Source organism: Anabas testudineus, chromosome 17, assembly GCF_900324465.2.
Source record: "Anabas testudineus chromosome 17, fAnaTes1.2, whole genome shotgun sequence".
NCBI lineage: Eukaryota > Metazoa > Chordata > Actinopteri > Anabantiformes > Anabantidae > Anabas > Anabas testudineus.
Genome location: NC_046626.1, coordinates 12,790,766 through 12,817,789, shown reverse-complemented (window position 1 = coordinate 12,817,789; position 27,024 = coordinate 12,790,766). Strand labels below are relative to the sequence as shown.

Genomic DNA, 27,024 nt, shown 5'->3' with positions numbered 1-27,024 from the left:
CTTAACATTTTAATAGTTGGCTTGATCGCGCGTAAATACAGCAGGGGACATGATTTTTCCCTCTGGTGGCTGAGCTCTCTCCGAACAACGCAAATCAACCTGTGGATAGTGTGGAGCGCGTCTGCGGCCACCGGCCACTCTCCGCTATCTGGGACGCGCTGCCTCCAGCCTGCCGTGCGCGTCTTTTGCCGTCGCCTGCGGTGTGTGTGTGTGTGTGTGTGTGTGTGTGTGTGTGTGTGTCGGCGTGGGATCCGGTGTTGCGTTTGAGCCAAGCTGTGAACAGGGATTCAGTTTATGAATGGCACTGACATGGAGGAAATACCGTTTCAGAAAGTCAAAACCAGGCGGAAGAGAAGTCACTGTCCACCGGGTGTCCCTTTGACCACCATCGTCTGCGAGGACGAGTTCGACTGCAAGGAGCTCGAATCCCTCTTCCAGAACTACAACCTGAAGCTGGAGCAGACGTCCACTCTCAAAGCCCTGGCCGTGCTCATCTTCATGTCCTCGACGCTGGCCGTGGTGGAGTTGCTGTCCGGCCCCAGCGTCACCATCTCCAAAGGGTCCCATCCAGTCCACTGTGTCATCTTCGTCTCCCTGTTCATCGTAACTAACGTCAAGTACCTGCAAGTGACTCAGCTCCAACAGATCGTTAACCTGACGCTGCTCTTCGGCTTCACTTTCTCTTTCCTCTGCTGTCCCTTCTCCCTGGGCGCAATGGGGCTGGAGCCCCCGACGTCCCCGGAGCAAGGCATGTGGCAGCTCATCCTGGTCACCTTCGTCGCCTATGCGCTTCTACCCGTGCGGACGCTCTTGGCTGTCGTGTTTGGAATAATGGTCTCCATCTCGCATGTGATTGTGACTGCCACTTCTGTCACGGTGAAGACACAGAAACTATGGAAAACGGTACGTACTGTGTGTGCTGCACTTTGGTCATGGTGCGTTTAGTGACTTGTGGTCTTGGTTACTTTGCCATTAATGTGAGCATCATCAAAATTTCAATAGGCTCTATGCACACGTGCAGTGGATTATAACACGGCCCCAGTGCTGAAACACATTATTTAGACTTTGCTTCAGCACCAAGGACAGTTCCCTGTGGTTAGACTTGATGGGATTTGCTCTGGCTTTGATCACATTTGACAAATTCTGCCAAGACCCGTCCTCTCCAGACCACAGGACCAGCTAGTTCATGCAAACTCAGCCACTGTAAAGTCAATTTAAAGAAAGATTTCCATAGGTTATACCACTACAACAACACCTTTTGGGGGCCATATTTTGTGGTGACGCAGGTGATGCATACCTGTAAACCCAGTGAAATAAAGAAAGAGAAGGAGCAAAGCATTCCCTGTTTCTAAGCAGGCTGAGAATATAGAAATAGAGTGACATCCTGCTAGGATAGCAGGAAATAGGGCAAATCAGGGACACACACACACACACACACACACACACACACCACTATATGCCTTAGTGATGAAAAAGAGGGCAAAGTCACGCATGTCATCTCAGAGAATTGAGAAGTAGACATTGGCGCGCCATCTAACCTTGTATCTTTTTTTCTGTCACATTGAAAAAACACACACACGCATTCCCGCCTGTCATCAGGTGTAAGGAAAGCAGATATGTGACATCAGTCAAGCCCACCAAGGGGTAATGGAACATTTCTGCCGCTGTGCAACATACTGTGCGACATGAGCCCGGCGCACACAGTTGAGATTTGACCAGTTCATCACACCACCACCCGGATGATGACTGCGTATTTACAGGGGAGATTGTTTTCTTGTATGTAGGCTATGCATTACCTGCATAGCCATGTGAAGGGCAGCGCTAGCTACCAGAGATAGCTAATCCATTAAGCTTAGAGATGAGCTGTGACCCTGCACAGCCCAGGCTTGCTCCAACCACCCACCAAGGTCCCAGACATGTAGCCTACAGTACTGTCTGCTTTTATGGCTCACTCTGCCTGAAATATCTTATTACTGAAGTGTGTTTGACCATAGACTCTATTTATTGTGGTGCCACATATTATTGGCACATCAGTGAGTTTGGAGGCATGCTGTAACATTTTCTACGGCATTAGAGTGAAACTTTGAGTGTCTAGATAAGGCTTGAACGCTAAACAAATGACTAAACGTTTAAAATATAAACATTTATGTAAAGTTTGTCACAACAATAAAACAACGGCCCATCTGAACCACAGTGAATGGTAAAGTAGCTGCCGGAGCGCGTGCAAGTGCAACAGGGTCAGTTATTCCCACCTGAAAGCAAATTGAGGTTATCGCCACAGCTGAGCAGAGGAAGTGTTTTACACAACTTCACTCGGATATTCACATTTGCAGGACTTACTCGAGGCCATGAAGTAACTAGAGCTTCTTTTGAACCTTGCTGTTTGCCAGTACTGCTATCAAAGACAGTATTTACAAGGCAATCTCTCTGCATTATGTTCTACGGTATATGTAAAGCATGATATCATTCCTTATTGCCTTTCTTAAGGCCGAATACGTTACACCTTTGACGCCAGCTGTAGAAAAGACTAATTATGAATCACCCAAGATATGAAGAGAATGGATTCCTTTCGTTTTATCAATATACAATTATTGCCCAACGTGACAGCTTGTTTGTGTGCATTGTAGAGGTGAATAAATGACCTCATTTGGTTTGTATACAAAGTCTTAGCCAGCCAACAAAAAAACAAAAAAACAACAACTCTCTTTTCTTTGTGTCCTACACAAGGTTGAAAGAGGCGTGCTGCTGTGCATCTGCTGTGATGGATGAGCCAGAGCATGCACTCTCAAAAGTTTTAATGTCACAGGCCCCAGTATAGAAAAACATTTGACCTTTCTACCCTCAATGTAGTTTTGAAGCATTTTACAGATAAACACTGGGAAATCTAAAGTGTTTAGATGGTAGGTGAAAGTAAAACTGGTGATCAGAGTAGGTACATAGCAATAAACACTGTCTGAAAATATAATGGTTTATAATGGGGACAGTTAATAATGTTTTTTTTTTAGTTCAGTACTGCTTCATTTATCCTTGAGGTGCTATCAGGCAGGTTTTAGGAAACTGTATGCAGCAGCTCATTGTACAGATCAACAGATACATACACAATAGGTTAGATAAGAAAACACAAGTCGGCTAACAGTCAGTCCATTCACAGCAAGCCGTAATGGTTTCCTAATGCTGTATGTGTCTCTGATATTTTTGATTAAACAATTTAAGCAGTGTATCATGTTTTTCTGCTTGTAGTTGGTTGCCAACACAGTGCTGTTCACCAGTGTCAACCTGTCAGGACTGTTTGTGCGCATCCTGACGGAGCGAGCCCAGAGGAAGGCCTTCCTGCAGGCTCGCAACTGCATTGAGGAGAGGCTCCGCATGGAGGATGAGAACGAGAAACAGGTACGGGCACCTGAACACTGCTGGAGCTCCGAGTAAAATTAGATGCGTCTAGTTTTTTTTTTCTTCTTACTCCCCCCCCCATCTCTCTTGTGCCATGTGTCATTTTGACACATTGTTCGTTAGATTTCATACCTTTTTGTCTTGCACATTTCTTATCTCTACTTAACACTTAACTTAGGTTGTGTTTGACTATATGGATGTGTATTTAAGCTTATTTAAACATACTGTTTTCCTCTCTCTCTGTCTCTCTCTCTCTCTCTCTTGCTCCCTCTCTCTCTTTTTAACACACACCCAGGAGCGCCTGTTAATGAGTCTGTTGCCCAGGAACGTAGCTATGGAGATGAAAGAGGATTTCCTGAAGCCTCCAGAAAGGATCTTTCACAAAATCTACATCCAGCGCCATGACAATGTCAGGTAGGATCCTCATATCAACCCAACACAACCATGACCCAATCACAGTGAGATTTAAACCTCCTCTCAACTGTGAATTGACATTACTAATGCTGTATATTCACATGTAATGGTGGACTACTGTCTCAATGGATTACAGCGTATACTAAAAAAGACCAAACATTTCCTCGGGAAAGAAAATTGAAAACTACACAGTCTGGTGCGATATGACCCAATACTGTCCTAAAACATTGACCCGGGCCTCAAAAACTAAAATATTTAATTCTTCACGCTGAATGCTAGCAGCTGACTTACTTAGTTACAATCAGTCCAGATAACGCATCAGCCCAAAGACATTAAGGTGCACTTTCCATTTTTTTAAAAGCATTTTTTAGCAATGATAAGATTGTTTTTTTTTTTGTTGCATCCTTTTGGGCCATCTTAACCCAGCAGTCCCTAGAGGCAGAAGTGTTAGGATTGCTACTGCAGAAAGCCATGCTAAGTGAGAAAGAGATTCTTCTGGTACTCATGATGTGCTCAAGCACTACCAAGCCCCCAAATGTTTGCAGGCAATGTGTTCTATCACGTTACTGCTACTTTTTGCAACAGGCTGGTGGTCGTAGTATAGCCATTAGCTATAGCTATATGTAATCCTAGGTTAATTTCAAAGTGTGACAAATTTGTCTCAAGTTACATACAAGCAGTATAACTTCAAGCTGCATAAGTCTGGCTTAAATGCAGCCATTTCAATAGTTTAACTCAAAGCAACAAATCATATTCTTTGAACTCTCTTTGCTTCTTTTTCTCTTAACTCCTGCAGCCGTAGTCATCTGTGACTGACCTTCAACCTTTTGTTAACCTTTTTTCTTTTACTTTTTTGAAATGTGCAAACATCATTAAAAACCTTCACGGCTCCATTCTCTGGGATCTCAAAGTTAGATCCTTTGATTTGAATCCTTTTCTAATTATCTTCCATCTGCATCTTCGTTGGTGTATTGTTAAATCTCATCTATCATGCTCCAACAGTTCCTTGTTTCCTTTTTCTTATCTTCTCCTCTTCCTCGTTTCCTCTGTGTTCTCAGAGCAGCAGGGAGGCTTGAGGAGAAGAGTTTGCTTAGCCCCAGGATTAAGTTGCTACCGAGGATTAAATGCAATGGAGACTAAATTCTCGTTGCATAACGAGAATTCGCACATGCGTGCATGCGCGTAGTAGTTAAATGTGGACACATCTCAGTGGACCTCTGCTGATTGCTTTTGTGCCTTGAACTCCTTCAAATAGTGCCACCCTTTGAGAATTACATAGACGTGATTTATATGATTTGGGTGGACATGATTTATATGATTTAGGTGGACGGTAATCAGAAAGTCAATAGTGTGGAGCACAGTTTTCTCAGAGTTTTGCTCATTTTACTCCGAGACTGTGGGCAGTGTTTGATCTGAATAAAATCCATCCTGGCGGGGTAAAATAGTAATTAGTCAAGAGAAAATAAATATGAGTAACACACCTGAAGTTTATTCAACAGAACATGTGGTAATTAGTAACTTCATACCTCATCCATTTTTAGAGTGAAGTAACTGATATGATGAAAAAATATGACAAAAAATACCCCTGAGTTGAAAACAATAGGGATTTCTGTAAAGAAAGGACATTTTTAAATGTTTCTTAATATTATTATCAATCAATTCTTATATATATTTTTTTATGTTTGTGTGATAAATAGTAGTTAATACTAGTAATAATAGTAGGGAGAGATCAGTTATGAGTTTTAACTGCTTTATATATCATATGTTATGAAACAGCATTCACATTTTAATTACTTTTTAAATTCTTCATCTAACAATTCTTAAAAAAATGACTATTGAGGAAATACACTTTATGCATTGAGTGATTTTGTCGAGAGATATGTCAGAAAAAATCACCCACTTGGGTCACTGACAGGAGGTTTTGTCATGTCTGCAGGTGCTCACCCACACTAGTTTGCAGTCAACAGTTTCCTCCTAAAAGTTGTTGTAAGCATCTTTTGCCTTAGCCCCTTTTTGGCCTTACGTCAGCACATCCACTACCCACATACTGTAGCTCCAGAGGGGCCCATCTAGAGTTAACCCCTGAGTTTGCATGTAGCATATGTCTTCTGGTGTGTGATTAAATTGATATCACGTCTGCCAAAATAGCTACACTAATGCCGCCCACTGAGGGGAATAGGAGATTAGCATAACTGGGGGAATGACTTTCCTGGAATATGCGCCACTGGAGTGGAAATGACGAATGAAGGTGTTGAGGGACGTTAAATTAGACAAAATGAGATATTAGACAAGTTCTAGTTAGCACAGGAATAATGCTGTTTGTATCCTATGCGCCTGCTGTAGATGATGGAGTTTGAGCTTGACATAGGATGAGGTTTCAACCTTGAGCAATCCACATGGAGGCGCAGAGTAGGTCTGGTGCAGTAGATGGTAGAGTAACTTATACAGAGGCTGCTGCCAAATATCTTTGTTTGGAATGTTTTGCTGGAGGACATTCAAAGTCAGACACAGAATTTCCCAGATGAAATCTGCAGTCTGCAACCTCTCAGATTTTTGTTTTTCAGTGGTCTATCTAATAAAACATATTAGTGCCTTTGAGGGTTTTTGAGGGTGAAAAACCTACTATAAGTCCGCTAGTTTACAGGACGTGTTAGTGACAGATGTTATCTTCCAAACCCTCTTATATACTCAGAACCCCTGCTCCATGCGTGCCTCACATACGTGGGGACAATGATGTGCATGTGGTCGAAATGAGGTAATTGCTAAAAATAACAAGGTGAAGACCATTGCACTCGATGGGATGCTCCCTGCAGCACGTCACAGCTGATTTATGCTTTCTGCACAGCCAACAAGAGATCACCCCCATGTTTCGCTGTCTTTGGAGGAAACATCTGTCCTTCCACATGAACGTCCTACTGAATGCAACTTGTTGCAGCCTGTAGTTGTGCTACAGTTACGTAGGTTTTGTTGCTTCCATGTAACATATTTATCAGCTGCCACTTTAGTATAAGCTGAGCAAGTAGAGGCCACAATACCAGTTACTTCTCTGCCTTTTTTGGGTGATGTAGACATCAAAGTATTTTAGAATGCAGAGATGCTATTTGTACATTAGCTCAGACAAGAGCACTTGAATGTAAGTTATTCAGTTATTGTCACAAATTACAGACACGCCACATTCTGCTCCTTCTACGTGTCTAGTGGCACAGATAACGAGAACCAAACAGGAACTGGGACGTGTCACTTCGCAAGAGTCTCTTAGCAACCGCACAGGGGTTCACTTGAAAAAGTGTTCAGAAGTCGACTTTATATCATCACATTCCAGGGAGATGCACCATAGCACAATGTGAGATACTCCAGTATACAGGGCTTCTTTTTAGGATTCAACATTTATTAACCACAAAGTGACAAATAAAACAAGTTATGATAAATCAGTACAAGTTATGTTATGTTCGTTTTATATGTTTTAACTTTTGTATTTTTAGCAACACAGCTGCTGTCGTTATACTAATCTCCCATTTAACGGGCAGAAAAATATAGGTGACGTTTCTAATCCACCATTTAACTCAAGACAGTTTATTCTAAATAGAAAAAAAAACAACATCCTCTTGGAATCCAAGGCATGGCGCAGGCATGGTACTAAATTTGTTGTGTTAGTTTGATGGATTAAATAACTGGGCATGTGTTGTGTAGGCTGATCAGTCAGATTCAGTCTGGTTTTCATCCAGCTCTTTTCTCTATTGTTGGGTTATTCGTTGCACAAATTAAACATGCCTCTATCCACTAGTGTTTTATTTTGCTCACTGATCTAAAATGCCCTATTGCATCTAGTTCAGTCCTTTTCTGAAGTTTAACTAAATTCAACTTTAAGTGTTTACACTGACACAGCACTTAATATTCCAAATATTTGCCGGCCGCAGATGGTTGCGAATTGAAACATTCACACAGATCGAATCCGTTGCCCCTCATTATGGTGACATCTGTGAGACAACAAAATGACATTTAGCAGCTCCCCCTTAGAGATCCAGCACTCTGTCACGTCGTGAGAACTCCAGCCCACATAAAGATTGCAGTCTGCCTCCAGTACGAGAGCTGCAGACATACAAGTTGTTCAGGACAGTCAGAGTTTGGTGACTAATCCCATTCACACCTTTCGTTGCGACACACAGCACTCAGGGCAAATCCTTCACAGAATTTCGTGTTCTGCTCCGACGCGGGCTGATAAGGAGCCTCGGCCCAACTCCTCCAGGATACGTTGACAAGCCACCAGATAATGAAAAGATGAGGAATAAAACAAAAATCACGCGGCACAGCAAAATGTTACATAAACGGTGCGATTCGTGTGTGCCAATGACAGCATAACATTTCAAATGGAGCTGGAGTTGAATCCTTCACGCTGTCCGTGTTAGGAAATGTTAAAGAAATTCAAATGTTCTAATACCGATCAGCCATTCAGTGCTTAAGAACTGTGGGTGGACTTGGACACGGTCATATAAAATGGAGAATGCCTCAATTGTGTAGTTAAGTAAATAAAAGGTCCTTTCCAGGAAACTAGTTGTTAGAAAACAGCAGACCTGTAAAAAGAAGAAGACTTTTAAATCCTGCTGCACGTGCCAACTGTCAAAGCAAATACGAGTTCACCTGGAGACAGCGACAGCACCTTGATAGCTGCATTATATCCTAGAACAGCTCCTCTGCAGCTCCTAACAGGACATGTCTCCACCTTGATCCCCATGAGGATGCTCTTGTTTCTATTTTGAGTTTCTCTGCTTGACTGCGCTGCCAGTCAGAGAACAGAACAGCCCCCACCTTTCGTTTCTTCTTCTTCTTTCTTCTTCTTCTTTTTTTTTTTTTTTTTTTTGCTGATGTAAGTCATTAATTAGAACGTTTGATTTGTTTGCTGCATTATCTAAAGACAATGTTCAAACGGACTTTGGGTCTGGCTTCCTAAATGTCAATTTAAACTAATTTCTGAGAGCTAACTCAGCAATCTTGTTTCCTACACTGATTTAAATGCTTCTTTCTCTCTCTGTTGCAGCATCCTGTTTGCAGATATAGTCGGTTTCACCAGCCTGGCCTCCCAGTGTACAGCCCAGGAGCTGGTTAAATTACTAAATGAGCTGTTTGGAAAGTTTGATGAGCTTGCCACGGTGAGTCTGTTCCCCTGTGTTGAACACATATCCCAGTCACAGTCTCTTTTCATATGAAAAGCTCTGTTTTTGTGAGAGAAAAACGTATTTTATTAAATTTTGGACGAGCAGTGCTTGTACCCAACTCATACTTATACCAAAATTTGTCACAGCAAGGATGTGTTTGTGTGAACTTCTTTGCTACTTTCCACCATTGTAGCAGCTTAGCATGATGTCACATTAAATACTGGAAGCCCATATGATGCCTAATATGATTATCCAGTGCTTCATTCGATGAAGAGTTGACAGACTTCTTTAATCTAGGCTAGATTTATCGAGGGCTCAACCTCGCCTCCACTCCGGCTGGGCAAATGACCTGACTGCAGTTGCACTTGTCCCTATCTCACTCGGTTCGCGTCTAGAAAAGATTTCAGCTCTCCCATCTGGCAACATTTCACTCTTTGTGATCTCGCTGGTGAAAATCCACTCAACTTTTCCTGTGAGTTAGATCACTGTGGGTAATCTAGTCACTTTCCAAAGTGATGCTATCAGTTCTGGTTTTACAGTCAAAATAATACATACTGTACTTTTTACTTGTACTTTTTAATAAATATACTTTTTAGAATAAAAACTGGCACAAAAAAGGTGTTTTATTGCCCCTTCTGTGGTGTGAGTTTAGCCAACATATAGCTTTGTTTGATGAGGAGGCTGAGCCCCTGCAGATCACCCTACCACAGCCGTGTCTACATGCAATCTGGCCTCTATTACTTACACTAAGCACATGCCCTCGTCAAATCCATTAATCCACAGGATAACAGCTAACCCTTTTTCGCATTCATAGAAGATTTTACTTGGCTGAGTCGAGAGCTTCTATTTTTAACTTGTTTGTTTACACACACAAAATTAGAACTGACTAAAAAAAGAGAGTGCCTCTCATTTGTCTTGACTCGTCTAATAATGTCGCTTCCATTTGATCTCGGATCAGTTGCTTTACGTGGTTATTGCTGTTTTGTCAGTTCAGTACGCTTTAAGCTCTTTCACGTCCGGCTCTACATGTAATTTAGCTTCATATGATACATTTTCACTTTCATGTCCCAAAGTAGTTTGGCTAGAACAAACCCTATCTTGGTCTACATCAATTTTCTTGCTGTTGTGATCTGAGCTGTCTCATTCTTTTAGTTACAACTGAATAAATTGGGCCGGTCGCTGCTTGGCTGAAAGTTGAGAGCCTCGTGTTACACTCAAAGGCTGTCCCCAGCCATGATACTTGTCATGAAATGTTCAAGCCTTGCCCTGACCCAAAGCCCCATTCATTCTGATACACTTTGGCAGGAAGTGGCGGTGCCAGTGACTCATAGCTGCGGTCACTGTGGGCACGCCGACTCTTCTCGTTCCATATGAAGAGCGGGCGATGCCACATGGCCACATGGGCATCATCTCATAATACCAATCCAGCACCATCCCCACACCACCTGTCCACTCTTTGGACTTGTCAAGCTTCATGGGAAATGGGCCAGGAACACAGTGTTCTCCTAAAGTGCTGTTGATGTAGTAAACCAAGCCTCCTCTCCTCTCCTCTCCTCTCCTCTCCTCTCCTCTCCTCTCCTCTCCTCTCCTCATATAAACAACAACAATAATGCTCATAAAAAAAGGTGTCTGTTTTTTTAGATAGGGAAAATTGAACACATATATCCTGCTCTCTTCCTCCTCATGTATGCTCAGTTATAAGCAGCTGCTTTATCGCATTTCTATACTGTTACTGATATGTTTGTCATGTTTTTGGCCCCCAAATGTAGGTTCAATATTCATCTGTTTTAGTCCAATTCCTGATGGAACTATTTGTCTCTAGCTTTAAAATGCTCCACTACGTTCCATCCCTACTTTGGCGTTGGGTAGCTCACTTACAGTAGGTTTAGTTTTAACGCCTTCTCCTGGTTGATCTTCTATTCGAGCTAAAAACACAGCAAAACAAGGTCAGAGCATGCGCATGATATACCTGTCAGACGGGATCTTTCTTCATTTCCTGTTTCAATCTGATAGTGTTATTATTTTAGTAATGGCTAGAACCCAACCTAACCAAGTTGTGTTTGTGCCTAAACCTGTCATGCTCTGCATTTATTATTGCAACTATGACAACAAAGGTCCAGTGCATGAAAACTCAGTGGGCAGCATCTTCACATTTACATTGGAACAGCGCTTCTGAGACTGTGCCATATTAAGGTTCGGGTGGAGAGAAGGGGGCTGGGGTGGGGGGGGGGGGTTTGCTTGGAAATCGAAGTTTACAGGAAACCCACTCACACTGTTCAGCATTTGCTGTTTGATTCCCACCACCCACAAGAACACAAGCTGGGAGTAATTATAACTCTCCACCGCCAGGCTGAGAATCTGCCGACTACCGCTGAGATCAAAGACAAGGAGCACAAACATCTTGGGAAAGCTTTAAAACAGTCTCGCTACCTAAAGTTGGCCTTTGTCGAAACTGTGAGAATGTAACACCGGAGCCGACATTATACTGTAATTATTCCAGACACGGCCAAAGAGATGGCTGTCCGTAGGAATGATTTGATGTATAGAACATTCACAACACGATGACAATGTTGGTTATTTAAAGGAAACAACAGTGGAGAACGGCAGATTTAAGAAATGATTTAACTAGAATGTAAATTGACACACCATTGGCCATTTTCAGGTCTCCTCACTGGATAAACGCGTCCTCTCCTGTCTGCTCGGCACAAAAGAGCGTCTCTGTTAAGAGAGGGACTCTGTGATTAATTCATGGATGTGGCGATGCTCTATAACATTAATAGCTCTGGACTGGGTGTGCTTTTGGGTCGACATGCATGTATGTATGAATGTGTGTGTTGTTGCTGTTTCCATGGCAGAGGTTCACAAAGCTTTTCATTCTTGTCTCTCTTTTCTCTCCTCTCACAACACCTCCCTGCATCACAGCTTTGAGACTCCTCCGCTCCTTGTTTCTCAGCTTTTTGATTGACATGCAGCATCCTACTTCCCTCAACTGTGTATTTTATGCCCCATGGTTCTCTGCACTCTCTTCCTCTCTCGTGTTTCCATTTTTAGGATGGCTCAGTGATGTATCTATCTGCCGTCTCTTACTTCCTTGACAAGTCAGAGTTCCCTTTTCATTCACACGTATCTGACTGTAAAAGCTTACAAGATAGCCTGCATCACATGTATAGAGCATGAATTAAATATTGGAGTTTAGACAATTCAATGCCATATCTGTATTCTGAAGTTACTGCACTTTTTGTCACTATTTTAAGTGAATAATTGCAGGATTATTAACCCGAGGCGCCTGACATTCAGTTCAGAGTCTAATATTCCTATTTGAAATGTACTCTTTGCACTTCATAGAACTAACAAAGAAAGAAAAGACACATCTAGTCACAAGTAACCCGAGACACAGTTTCCATTATATAATCTGTTTGTGGGAAAACTTTTTGTAAAAAGTCCCAGAAGTGTAAAAGAACGGAATCACACATAATTGTGTTGCTTAAGAATTTATTATCTAGCATAAAAATAACTTTGAAAACCTGTTCAAATGTCTTTGTAGACCTGTACCTGTGCATCTGCAGGATTACGTATGTAACACTTAATCTTGTGCCAAGAAAAATAAAGCACAAAATAAGTACTACTGGTTAGGATGCTAACAAAATATTGCATTATTTTTAAATTGGTCACAAGGACTGCTCACTGCCCACACTGTGACCAGCTGCCTGCCAGAAACTAAAGTCTGGGTGTAAACATGACTCAAATAACCCTGTTTGGGTTTGTCTCATGAGCAGGTGCAGGGATCACTGTCAAGTCCTGCAGTCTCCCTCAGATGCCTGTTTGATAAAAACTGTGGATTGAAGCAAAACCCAAACCAAATAAGCCAGCATGGGTTCTTGGTGGAGATGTAAGAGGGAAAAAGTTGCATCTTTTTCAATAAAAAAATAAATAAATCCACGAGGATGGTTGCTAAAGTGATCGTACCTTAAAGCAATATGGACTTTTCTAAATGTGAGTTAAAATGATGTGTTAAAATGATGTATATGCTTTATAAACACAGTTTACAATCCACAATGCATCTCCGGCACCTTTTGTTAAATCCTTATTGACTTTTGACTTCTGTATTGTTTCAACGCTCTGTTTCCGAGCTGACTCAGGCTGTGTGCGTTATACCAGAAGCTACTCGGTTGTTCAAAGTACCATTACAAACATACAGGACAGTATATCTACCAATACTTTATACCATAAAAAAGGAAATCCCTCTTTTTTCAATTCTAATTAAGTGAAGACGTGTCATGTTTTAGAATACAGCTGTGTGGAATACTGAACATTTGTTATTAGTCATATATAGAGTTACTTCTCAGATTTGCAACACCCGCTTGCTCCTACCCACCAGGCTGAGGTGGGTGGGTGTTGATATATTATTCATTTGTTGCCGCACATAAATTACTGTACACAAATTCAAATCAATCATAAAGCTGCTAACAAAAAGGGGACCTATCCAGTCAATACTTGCTTGCAGGTAAGCAGAGATGGAGAGACGTCTGGTGGTATTCCTAAAGATTTTGCCCGACACATGGTTTTTGCAATGAATCATGGTCTACCTATATTGATGCAATGTTGACATGCTTCAACAAAGACAAAGTAGGATGGAAATATTTGTTTTTGTTGGATACGTGTAATAGCTTCATATAACATGCATAAAATAGTGTGGTTGTGTAATTGGATTTAGGAAAAATGCTTTTTAGCTGGTTACTACTCTTCTACAGTGTTCAAGCCAACAAAGGGCAGATTCAGACAATCTCAAAATACACACTCTGTCCATTCAGCTTCCCAATGTTAGCCCTATAGTCTTTAGGACCATCAATAATTTGCGTGCAGCACTGATCTTAGTCTTTGTGTCAAAGGCAGAGCACACCGTGTACTGCTGTCTCCTTTGGTGACTGGTAGGAAATGAGCTGCTGCTCTCAGATGGCTCATCTTCTCCTTCATAATCATTTACTGAATGTTCCCCTTCCCTGTATTTGTGTCTTGGTCTCTCCTTTATTGTCTCTTGCCCTTTGTCTGTATGCACTGAAGTGTTAGCTCATTTGCATCCCTGCAAGCACATGAATAAACTGTATACTTAATGCAAAGTGCCTTGTAGTACAACTGCACCACACTTCTGACCTCAGTGAAAACGTGATCTAAATGACCCAAAACACCTTAAAGATACTATTTCTTGTTTCCTTTCTTATGGAATTTCTGAAAAAAGGTGTTAAACTCTACCTGTCTCTAATTCACACTAACCATATCCTATGGTGATGACCACCCTGATTGCCCACAATGCTTCAGTCACATGACGGTAGTAATCCTACTTGGGTCTGAATCAGCTCCTAAGCCTTAACAGTGCAGATTAGCACAGGAAAAAGTACAGAGTAAGAGACTCTGTAAGTACCAAGGCTTCCCCTACTTCCTTCAGTCATGCCTCAAAGGAGAAAGGAGAGAGACTTGAGAGGAGAACATTTAAGTGTCACCACAAAGAACTTGAATAGGTACTGTACATTGAAAACATTCAAATTCAGCAGCAAATTGAAATTTTTAAGTAAATAGTAATAAAAAAAGCTTCTCGATGAAGCTCTGTTTATCAGTGTGTTATTATATGTCTTAGTCCACAAAGAATAATTGTATTTTGAATGATTTTTAATCCTCATAAATAGCATTTTAATTGTGACAGAAGTATTTTAACAGAAAAGCATAGACTAGTAGAAGTTGCTTCTATCCTAACACGCTGCAGTGATTTGTCTTTTCTGAAACACACATGCCTTGCCTGTTAAAAATAGAGCATTTGTCTTATCTTGTATCCACCAATGCGCATAATTATGAGTATTTGTGCTCCTCACATGCACGGCCAGTGATCCCATTACCTCCATGGAAACAATAAGAGCTTATGAGAAGGCGTCCACAGTAACCTGGTCTCCCTGGTAAAATGAATGTCTGTTGCTCATATCCTCTAATAATGGGTTATATTTGTAAGCCACCCTTTCATGTCCTTGCATTGTCCTTAAAGAGTGAGAGAGTGACTCACCTTATTCCCTAAAGCAAGACTGATCCATTGATTTAATGGTGCACTCTATGAACCATTTTAATCTCAAGGGTTTGCACAGGATAAGGAGCATGTCCATAATTCATATGTTTTAGTCAAAACCTATATGACAACACTGCAGAATGACAGTAGTTATTTTCTGATGGTTTATGAATCCCTTGTATTAATGCAGAGGATGGTGAAATGCATAGTTTTGATTGGACTGATCTCGTGTGTTTGTCAGATTTTAAGGCTCAAACACAACCGGAAAAGTTTTATATGTCAGTACATATAACATAAATGACGGTAACCAGCAATCTGCAAAAAGACTAGTGAACTTACACTGATGGGTTTCGCATGGTTAACGATTACAAAGCTCACCATAATTGCTAAAAGTCACATTTTAACACTTTGGGTGCACATTCTGCCGTAGCACATGTTTGCATTTAATGAAATTGGGAGATTAGACGTTGAGGTTCATTCAGTTACCAATTAGTTCATTCGTGTTGTGTCTGTTCATTCTGTGTCTTTGATTGACAGGAGAACCACTGTCGCAGGATAAAGATCCTAGGGGATTGTTACTACTGTGTTTCTGGACTGACCCAGCCTAAGACCGACCATGCACACTGCTGTGTAGAAATGGGTCTGGACATGATTGACACCATAACGTGAGTGATCATACTGCTGCTATGCAATATGGAGTTTATCCGCTTTATACTTTGAAATAATGAAAATATGATACATAAATTAAATAATTTTTTATCCCTCCAACAGAACATTTGTTGAAGCAGGAGAGGCTGAAAGAAACTGTAATCACATTTTATCTTTTATTTTTATTTAAAGCCGAGTCCACAGTGAGAGATTTCAAGCAGAGCACACTGCAGCCTGATTCGCCATGTGTGCTGCCAGTGAATTCTAACACTGAACATTTGAGAACACAGTTGGCTGAGAAAAAAAGTTTTAATGGAGAGAAAAAGCACATTTGTCGAGCTTGAAAATTATTTTTGCCCCTGACTGGTGTTGCATATAGTACTTGTGTATAGATTGTAGCATCATCGCTATTTGTTTTTATCTGCTTTTACTAACTATTAGACTGAGGTGTGACCTTGCAACACATGTCCCTCTATTCTGTCCTTGCAGGTCGGTAGCCGAGGCCACAGAAGTCAACTTAAACATGCGTGTGGGCTTGCATACAGGTCGAGTGCTGTGTGGAGTACTTGGCCTCCGAAAATGGCAGTATGATGTTTGGTCCAATGACGTAACCCTGGCCAACGTGATGGAGGCTGGAGGACTACCTGGGTACCTGCACTGCACAGTTTACATGAACACAAGCCTCAGCAGCTGTTATCACTTCTTTGTCTTCCCTGCAAGTACAACAGCGTTAACTGTGCATGTTTGTGGGTTTAGATTTTTCATATTTTATGTATTCAGGGGTCTAAATCAAATAATAAGTCAAATTTTAAAAAATGACATTTGAAATCGCACAGAATCAATCAAATGACATCATACTGTCTCTACAAATGTTATTGTACCACAATGACATCAAGAGGACTTTCCTCAGCCATACAGGTAAATATTTGTTGACATAAACATAAACAAATGTCATAAGCAACCTTTAGCCAAATTACCTCTTAACAGCATTTTAAATTGAATAACTGATAAAGGGTAACGAGGTTATGTTTGCTAAATTGTAGGAGCAGGAGTTCAAACCTTGATTTGATAGTCTCCTATAGCACCTGTCTCTTCTGTAGATGACCCGATCAGAACAATTTGTACCGAATGCATCTAATTGCTGCAGCTGTGGCAGTGATGAGACTCTCTGTGTCGTTTGTTTTGCCCGCCACAGTAAAGTCCACATCACCAGATCTACTCTGGAGTGCCTAAATGGAGACTATGAGGTGGAGCCTGGAAATGGTCACGAAAGGAACGCCTTCCTCCAAAAACATGAAATTGAAACCTTCTTTATAGTGCCATCTCACAGACGGAAGGTACCGTGTTGCTGCATATTCTGAATACTGCATGCATTTCTATAAGGACACTAATTCAGATAAAAGCAATATTTGTGAATCAGATGTAACTTTAGATGAGGCTGCATTAGTCATTGCCCCGAGCTCAGTCTTTTAATATCCAAATGGCGTACTGAACACATTTAAAAATGTATGCTAAACTATATGAATTGCCCTACATCGTAAAACACACTTATCTTCACCAGTCTTTACCTTTGTGCTAAGATCTACAAAAGCATATTTCAAATAGAAACACAGTGTGACGACGGTATCCAGCTTCACATGATGAAGCTCTCACACAAATTTTTGATGAGCTGATCCCAACGTCCAGCCTGTAGTGGATTGGGTTCTGGCAGAAAAAGAAAAAAAAGACATCTGTCGATCTTGAATCTGCACAGTTCATCAAACTTACAGAAATATGTGCGTGTGTGTGTCACACATAAACATGCACATCTCCAACAGATGTGGCCCCAGCAGCTGGAGAGGGAATTTCAGTCTTGTCTCTGTATCCATCAGGCCTCATGTTCCTCCTCTCCTCTCCTCTCCTCTCCTCTCCTCTCCTCTCCTCTCCTCTCCTCTCCTCTCCTCTCCTCTCCTCTCCTCTCCTCTCCTCTCCTCTCCTCTCCTCTCCTCTCCACCCTTTTATCTTTTCTCTCTACATTCTTTCTTATCATAATATGCAAGAAAAGGCTTGCACACAGGTGACATACATCCTATGTGAACCTGTAACATCCCTGTTGCGTGTGTTTTTGTTTGATATGCTGGAGACTTTGCTAATCCTCTTAATAGAGCTGATAGTTAGACTACATCAAAGACATGGCTCAGAGAAAGATGTGCCCTGACCAAGCTCTACTGGATAGGCTGCCACTCACTTAGCTATAGTATCTTTAATTACCCCTGCTTAGCAGCGCATAACCTTTTATATCAAACAAAACATATATTTTTTAGATCAAATGACACTCAGACATTTCCTCAAAGCTTTCCACCTGTGCTTAATCTTTACCAAGTTTTCTGAAATAACAACATAAAAGAGAACAGAGGGCATCAGAGTACTAAAAATCACCTTATCATCCTATTTTTTACAATTTGCTACTTTAAAACCTGAACCTGATACCAATGTTTACATGCATGTGTGTGCATGAGCATGTGTGCACGTTCGTGCTGTCCAGTGCCTGTGCATGAGTTATAGACCCTTACATAATATATTTTACTGTATGGGGTATCATAATTTAATCCTTGTTCCCGTTTCTTATCTGGTGACAGATATTCCCAGGATTGATTCTTTCGGATATAAAGCCTGCCAAAAAGATGAAGTTCAAAACTGTGTGCTACTTACTAGTGCAGCTTATGCACTGCAGGAAGATGTTCAAGGCTGAGATTCCCTTCTCCAATGTCATGAACTGCGAGGACGGTGATAAGGTATAAACTCTCAGTGTCTGTGTTGACGTTTCTGTGTTTGTTCGTGCTGTGATCCACATAAATAGAGACACAGTCTGAATGTATAGAGTTTCCTACAATTGTGAAATAGCTTTATAGCATTATATTTTCATTCAAACCACAACCGAAAGTCTGCTTTGTTAATTCAGGGTATTGTTTAAACATATACGAGTAAGTAAGTAGGCAAAAGTTCTGTGTACTGTAGATGTGCACAGCAATTATTATTCCATTTAAGCCATAGCTGTCTATGACGTCAGTAAAAAAAACATCTGGCTTTCGCAGTATGTCTATTGTAAGAAGATAGGGAGTGATGGTCACATGTGTTCAGAGTGCACTATCCTATCAGCAATAATAACCTGAGCATGTTGCTCCTGCCACAGACCAGCACATGATTTCCCTTGCATATGCTGTCAGCGACACTAGCAATCTGGCTAAATGTCAAAGAGCTTATTTGACCTTGTGTGCCTGGAAAGAAATCCTGTGGCCTGGCAGCTATACAATTCTTACACCAGCTGTTTTAATCCAGATTTGCACGACTTGTGTGTGCTATGCATTCATCACATTATTATTATTATTATTATTATTATTATACAAAACAGGTCCACAATTTTATTGGGGACACAGGTGAACCTGAAAAAAGGAAAAACAAAAAATCTTCACAAGGTTAATTAACTATATCGAGGTTAAGACTAAGATACCAGTTGGCAAGGCATGTCACAGTTATGTCGAGACAATTATCTGGGGAATACATTTATGTGAAAACAGTGTCCTCACCAGTATATTGAAATGAGTTTGTGCGTGCAGGTTTGTGTAGCGCGCACACACAATTTTAGATAAAAGCGAGAGTGTCAAGAGATTTTTTTGCTGGAATTTTAAACATCTGATGATGCATTATCTTCCTGCTTTTATAATAGTGCCCTCAGTAGCTGTAGACTAGTACAGCTGTCCCTCAACCATGATAGTGTCGGCCCTTATGTCTGCATTACCAGTAATGACATCTCACAGCATACACAGAAAGCAGATTAGTATAAAACAGACAAATGGAAAAAGGAAAAGGGGGGGACTTGTTAAGTCATCTATACACCTTCCACTGAATAGTAATTTTACATTCACACCATGCACTCTTCAACTGTGTGAAGTCAAGGCATGGCTGGGAGTATTATGTGGGACACGTGATGAATGAATAGGATTTTTTTTTTGGTGCAGCACACGTGTATTGTGCTACATTGACCATGATACGGGACATACAGAGAGGTCAGTGTCTGTCAGTGTAAGTTGCTGCCTACATAAAAACAAGAATGTGAAGAAGGCACAGAGAAAAAGAGAGAGAAAGGCTCAGTGGAAGGAGGGAAGAAGAAACAGAAACAGGCAATAAAGTGGGTTGAAAAGATGAAAAGTGGAACGAAGGAAGAAATAAAGACTAGCAATGAGGAAGTAAGGGATCCCTGCTCACCTGCTGCTCCCGCCACTGGGCCACTCAACTACACAATTTGTTGAGCATGCTCATATACACATACACACACACACACACACTTACTTAAACACGCATACATACTGTGCACACACAAACATTCAGCTTTGGCTGGTGAAGATACTTAGACACAGCGTGTGTGCATTCAGTAATGAAGTGAAATGCGAAGACGGCGTGGTCATTTGGAAGTATTATCAGCTGCCTGTGTTTGTTGTTGACACTTTCTCACTCTTGCACCTAACATGATATCACTCCAGTAGTGCAGAGAATCTCGGTGCTTCATTGTAGCCTGTTCATCCATCATACACATGTTTTTCCAAGTTTTACCTTTTCAATGGAGATTTCTCTGTCGTGCCACCAGCGGAGGGCCATGCGGACGGCGCCACAGAAGCTCAGGAATCGTTCCAACACCAACCAGGCCAACATGATCCAGAGCAGCCCCAGAACCCGGGTCAACCGCTACATTGGGCGGTTGATAGAGGCCCGACAGACCGAATCAGACACAGCGGACCTCAACTTTCTTACACTCATGTATAAGTGCTCTGAACGCGAGCAGAGGGTGAGGACCTTTAGAAACTGCTAATACATGATGTACAGCGAAAGCATCTTAATGAACGTGAACGTATAATGTTACTCATTCTTGCTTGGTCTCTGGTGTCATGTAGTACCACCAGGTTCCTGATGAGTATTTCACCAGTGCAGTGGTCCTCTCTCTGATTCTAGCTGCCTTGTTTGGCCTTGTCTATCTCCTCATCATACCACAGTATGTACAACACACTTTATCAGTTCTCTATTCCTTTTTATCTCTAATTGACTCATTCAGTTACTCAGGTCTTTGTCTTTCTGACTAACCCCAGCATCTTCCTCTGCCCTTTCCTCCACTCAGGGGCACAGTGGTACTAGCCCTTCTTGTCTTCTGCATCTGTTTCCTAGTAGCTTGTATCATGTACCTGCATATTACCAGAGTACAGGTAAATACACACTCGTTCAAATTCCTTTTAATACCAAGAGTCCGGTCTTACCTGATCCAGCTCTTTCTCCATTGCATGGTTCTCTGTGATAGCTTTTTCACTGACATGTCAATGCATTTTTCTATACAGTATTTTATGTATATTTTCCTTGTTTTTGTCTTGCAGTGTTTTCCAGGGTGCCTAACCATTCAGATTCGCACTGCTCTTTCTGTTTTTATAGTGCTCTTAATCTATGCTGTGGCCCAGGCTTGTGTGGTAAGTCACAATGTCACCTACTGAAAATGAGCCACCATACTAGTCAACCAGTAACAGTTTAAATAGTATTGCACCAGCTGTGCCCTTGAGGAAACAAAATTAAAAGAAAACGTCGATCCCCTAGTTTATTCATGATGAACATATATTAGGATGATTTTACCACAGTACGTGACACACAGTGCTGTTCAAATAGGACAAACTGTGAAAGTAGGCTACTGTTTCCTACTTTACATCCTACATTCTTTATGTTTGTCTCTGACAGGTGGGCTGTATGCCCTGGTTGTGGAGTAGTGCTAACACTAACAGCTCCATCGTCATTATTGATGTGGACACCGGCGCCAACCACACCATGGCAGAGCTGCCTTGTGACGGTGCCCGCTACGCCTTTCTGTCCTGTGTGGTGGGCACACTCACCCTGGCACTTTTCCTGCGGGTCTCCTGGCTGCCAAAGATGGCGCTAATGCTCCTTCTGGGGGTGCTGTATGTCACTGTGCTGGAACTCAGTGGCTTTCGCAAGACCGCAGGGTAAGGCTCACAGCACAACATGACCACAATCTCCAGACGCACACTCTCATGGCAAAAACACTTTAACTTTGCAATTTGATTTGTGTCATTTGCTGAAGTTACAGTGTGTGCATCATTCAAATATTTAGAGTTTGTTTGATGCATGAAGGAAACAAGTAACTGGGAATCTACAGGAGCATTTACAGTACATTTCTGTGATGTATATGTGTGTGGAGGAGTCTGCTTGTCTTTAGCCCACACATTCTTTCATTTTCCACCCTCTGAAGCAACACATGTGCTCATTAGTTCCAAATCAGAGGCCTGAAAGAACAATGTGGGCAACAATTTTAGCTGTACCAAGGGGGCCTGGTCAATTCTACGGGTGTCCTGATTACAAATGTGAACCCAAAAAAAAAAAAGGCATATGTGTTTGTGTTTCCCCTTTTGGATCATTCCTAATAGGGTTTGCCACAGCAGATCATGGTCCCACGTTTATTTGGCAGATGCCTTCCTCACTCAACACTGGACAGTGTTTTGTCCAGGGACACTTTGACAGACCTCTAGTAGGAGTCAGGCTGTAGACTGCTGACCTTAGAGTTGATGGGTAGCTGCGTGTCTGCCACCCCCTGTTAAATTTGTTTAGGTTTAGATAAATATCTCGTCTGATAAACTCATTTTAGGAGACAGTGAAGCCTCAGTAAATAATATATGTGTTTTCATTCATATTAAAAGTTCCATAACTTCGTTTTTCATGTCCCCCCTTAAAGAAATACGTGTTTGAATTCAACTTAATTTTAGCAGTAAATTTTTACTCATCATTGCTCTCAACACTGTGGGAGGTCCATTCAAACCCTCCTGTGTAGTCTCTGTGTGGTCCAGTCCAGTGCTGACTTGTGTGTTGGTCTCTTCCACAGTGGGGGGTCCTTCCACATCCGGGGCTATGAGCCCATCCTGTCTCTGTTGCTCTTTGTCAGTGCCCTGGCCCTTCACTCCAGGCAGCTTGACCTCAAACTACGCTTGGATTTCCTATGGGCTGTGCAGGTCAGGATGTGTGTTTCTATGTGGAAGATGAGAGTTTTATAGTGTGCTGTAGAGGATGCAGCCATTTCAGCTTTGATGTTTGCAAACTTTTAGGTTTTGTATGGATGATTTGTATTTGTGGGCTGCCAGCTGTCTGTTCTTTGCAAAATAAGAGCTTGAAGCTTGTTCCAGTTCTTTTATTCAGCATCAGAAGTGTTAAAAAAAGTACTTTTTGCATAATGGAATTGGGAACTTTAATCTATTTAATCCTTTAATTAACAGTATTAATTGCATGATATACTCAAGTCTATGAAAATACAACTATGTCACAAGTTTTATCAGTAGTCCATGTTGCGAGGTTCAGGAGGTTTCTTACTGACCCCATGTGGTGAAAATGTGCAACAGGCTACAGTCCTCATGGCTGTTTTTGTGTATTTTTGTCTTCTCTACATCTGCTGTCAGGCGGAAGAGGAAAGGGATGGCATGGAGAAAGTCAAGCTGGACAACAGAAGGATTCTCTTCAATCTTCTGCCCGCACATGTTGCTCAACACTTCCTAATGTCCAACCCTAGAAACATGGTGAGCCTCGCTAATAGACATGCAGGCAGACAAAAAGACAAACAGGTAGATAAAAGGGCAGAGAATCAAAAATAAAGAACGCCAGAAGACCAATTTTATACTATTATACTGCATTCTTTATATTTTCCATTAGGATTTGTACTATCAGTCCTACGCACAAGTAGGTGTCCTGTTTGCGTCCATTCCAAATTTCAATGATTTCTACATCGAGCTAGATGGGAACAACATGGGAGTCGAGTGCCTGAGGCTGCTGAATGAGATCATTGCTGACTTTGACGAGGTACAGTGCGGATGCTTTGTCTTGACCCTGAACACATCATTGAGGGACATTGGACTTGGTTTGTGTCGTGGCTCTATGTGTTCATTTGCATGTGTGTCTTGCAGCTCATGGATAAGGAGTGCTACAAAGACATAGAGAAAATCAAAACCATTGGCAGTACATACATGGCAGCTGTGGGCCTCGTCCCCACTATTGGCACCAAGGTAACTATCAGTTTTCATTGCCCATGTCTAAATGAGTGTGGTGTATGTAAAAAAAAGTAATATGTATTGTAACTACTTTGTAACTACTTCATGGACTTTCCCCCTTTAGGCCAAAAAATCAGTTTACGACCATCTGAGCACGATAGCAGACTACGCCATTGAGATGTTTGATGTTTTGGATGAAATCAACTATCAGTCGTACAATGAGTTTGTCCTGAGAGTGGGTATGTCCAACCTTGTATTAAACTGTGAACACAGTCTCGTAGAAATTCAATATCGGACAATGAGAATAGTCAGTCTGACATTGTTTTGCTTTTTTTAAAACACGTTTTGTGTATTTCTGCAGGTATCAATGTTGGTCCAGTGGTTGCAGGAGTGATTGGGGCGCGGCGACCTCAATATGACATCTGGGGCAACACGGTTAATGTGGCCAGTCGGATGGACAGCACTGGAGTACCTGGAAAGATACAGGTACCCCAAGCACCTTAAATTAGAATATCTATCCAAAAGTGATTTATTATAAAGGGAATTTGGTTTACAGAGATCACTCAAATCCATGTATCACAGAAACACAATAATGTGCCTCCCAACGGCTTTACGTCAAACTGCATTTGAAGTGTTGCTGTTGCACTATACTCTATAGTTCTGTGTTTCTTTGCCACAGGTCACTGAAGAGGTCCATCGCCTACTGAATACCAACTATGACATGGTGTGCAGAGGTAAAGTCAGCGTTAAGGGTAAAGGTGAAATGCTGACCTACTTTCTGGAAGGGAAAGTTCAGGGTGTGGGCACCGTAACCACTTCTTCAGTGATGCGTTCTGCCAGCCTGGCGCGCCGGATCCACTCCTGTGGCAAGACGAGTGTCCCGACCAACCTAGGCAGTGTCTCCTCTTCCACCAGCCTGGCCGCTCAGGCCGGCATGGGCAGTAACATTCAGATGAACACAGTCAACAGCAGCAATAGCCAAGCCACAAACCTGCCCTCATCCTCTGTGCCTGCGGTGGGTGAGGAGGACGAGGAGGACATAGAGGTGACGGACATTAAGATTGAAGCTGCGGCAGGTGTCGGGGATGCAGCAGTGTAGGAATACTTAGATTTAAGATTCTTAACTTAAATAAAAAGAGGTAAGAAAATCCTGGTTGTAAGCCTAGAAAAGACAGGGCTGTCCAGGTATTTCCTTTAAATCCTGAGCTACAGGCAAAACGCAGTCAGGATGTGAACTTCCAGAAAAATGGCATGGTAATACAGACAATCATATTTGTCTTTCTGTTTTTTTTTTTTTTTTTTATTGTTTTGATTTTTTTTTCTACTGCTTGCTATTCTTGGAAGACAAATGTGGAGTGGGGAAGGACATTTTTCAGAATCTCAAATTCTCTTTTAACATCTCTACAGCGCATTTGTGGTGTTCCTGGGCTCCTGCAGATCCAGGTAAAACATGCGTCTTCATGTTTTTTAAGTAGTACATATTCCACGTACAGGAGATATGTGCTTTCATTTCCCGGAATACGACTGACCATGGTATTGCTTTTGCACTGTCTTTCTGATTATGCCAAGGATACATTGCATTCTTTACAGTATAAAACGGTGATGTTTGTTTTTGGTGTGTGTAAGCATGCATGTGTGTACTTGTGAGTGTGCGTATGCATGTGTGGTTAATTCTGAATTGTAATTTTTTCTACTTGGATCTCACTGGGTGAAATACACTTTTTTGGAGACATATTAAAAGTTAATAGTGCATGACTTTTTAAGAGTTAACAGCCATAGTAACAGTACTCCTGTTGAAAGAAAACCAAAGTATTTAGCTTTCCATAGATCTTTCAGTTTTACTGTTCATATTGCCTCACCACGAGAGAAGATGTTGCAGTAGGAAGAGCACATTTGACACATTTGACTCTTTCAGGTGTTATCAGGAAGTATCTTTTGTATGCCAGATAAAATAAGGTTTTCTAATCTTCCTGCTTACCTGGTATACAACTGGTTGTTGTCCTTCATGACTATTTAATGTAATGTGGCATGTGTGAAACCCACACATTAAAAAAAAAGAGTTTGTGCAAACCTAAAGATATGTGCACACCTATAGAACCTAGTTAATGCAGAAACTGGTGCGATCACAAAGTATTAAGAAAGACATTCACAGGAGTCAGTGCAGGTATTAAAGCACATACATGATTAAAGCACATACATTAAGCGCACAACCTCTACAAATGCACGACTTAATCCTTTACTCACAGCCTCTGCAAACGCTCCATATGTATTTAGCCGGTGCAGTGTTTGGCTGCTGTCATTGATCAGGCACATACATTACTGTACCACATCGTTTTGCTATATTTATCCTATATTGTGAGTTTTCCACCGAACATTTAAGCTTTAGCACGTCTCTCGGATACAGTCTCAGAAATGTGAGGTACTTTTTAGCCTTTATATTTATCAGCTTATTAAACTTTGACTTGATCTGCAAAAGTGTAAATACATAACGTTTCAAGTTTTTGCCTTACTCAATAAGCTTACAGTGATTGCAACTTGCCTTTTTAGATATATTCACTTTGATATGCAGATCGTACTTTTTGTAAATAGCCAAAAGCTGTAAACTATGTTGTATCTTGTACAGTGTAAAGTTGAGTTATTGAATATTTTGTAATAAAGACATTATTGGTGTATAAAATATCACATGGCAATGAATGTCAATAAATATGAATGACTATTGGCTACCATTATGTAAGAGATTTGGGATTGAGGCTACACGTGTGAACGAGGATCTTTGTTTTTGATTTTCAAGCATGAGTAAGTTCCATTCAGAGTCACAATTTTTACACACTGTCCCCCTGCGCAGCAAACAATCACTAACTTTTAAGAAGCCCTTTTACCTACTAGTTCCATTAATTTCCTTTTCTCCAACCTTAATTTGTGACTCTTAAAATTTCTACGCAGCAAAATACAGCAGACAGTGATGGGTTAATTATGCCATTATGTCGTCTTGTCCCAGACACTGGGGGAGAGCTAGAATTGTTTTCCCAGGACTGATGTAAAGTTTGTCTCGGGTTCACTCTGTAACAGTTATGTCAACAACTGTCTGGCTTTCTCAATATGTTCGGTATTGAAATTATTTTGCTTTGGAATGAAATACAACAAATTCTGCGAGTTACTTCTGGCCGTGATTTGCAAAGCATTGCTAGACTGAAATATTCAAAATGTGTTAATACTTTTAAAAAAAAGCTTAACGTGGTCAGGTGCCCTGAATCCAAACTGAAGTCAACATTAGGCAACAGAGGGAATCCAAGGTTTACGGTGGTTCACA

The 27,024-nt window shown here is 41.4% G+C and overlaps 1 protein-coding gene across 6 annotated transcripts; it reads left to right on the top strand.

Moving 5' to 3' along the window:
* LOC113171430 (adenylate cyclase type 1-like) lies at positions 1-26,422 on the top strand. 6 transcript variants are annotated; one of them, XM_026373772.1, is made up of 20 exons: positions 295-903; positions 3,241-3,390; positions 3,686-3,804; positions 8,840-8,951; positions 15,544-15,671; positions 16,144-16,302; positions 16,850-16,991; positions 18,273-18,428; positions 20,279-20,476; positions 20,583-20,680; positions 20,804-20,888; positions 21,054-21,143; positions 21,406-21,668; positions 22,562-22,688; positions 23,130-23,246; positions 23,380-23,526; positions 23,631-23,729; positions 23,839-23,953; positions 24,076-24,200; positions 24,394-26,422. In XM_026373772.1, exons 1-20 carry the CDS (start codon positions 295-297, stop codon positions 24,811-24,813), a joined length of 3,459 nt encoding a protein of 1,152 aa, XP_026229557.1. In that variant the 3' UTR covers positions 24,814-26,422. The 6 variants fall into 6 exon arrangements, 5 of the variants coding, with proteins under 5 accessions (XP_026229554.1, XP_026229553.1, XP_026229558.1 ...); XM_026373771.1 differs by having other exon boundaries at positions 23,130-23,291; positions 24,394-24,813; XM_026373769.1 differs by having other exon boundaries at positions 1-903; positions 20,804-21,143.
* The last annotated feature ends 602 nt before the right edge of the window (positions 26,423-27,024 follow it).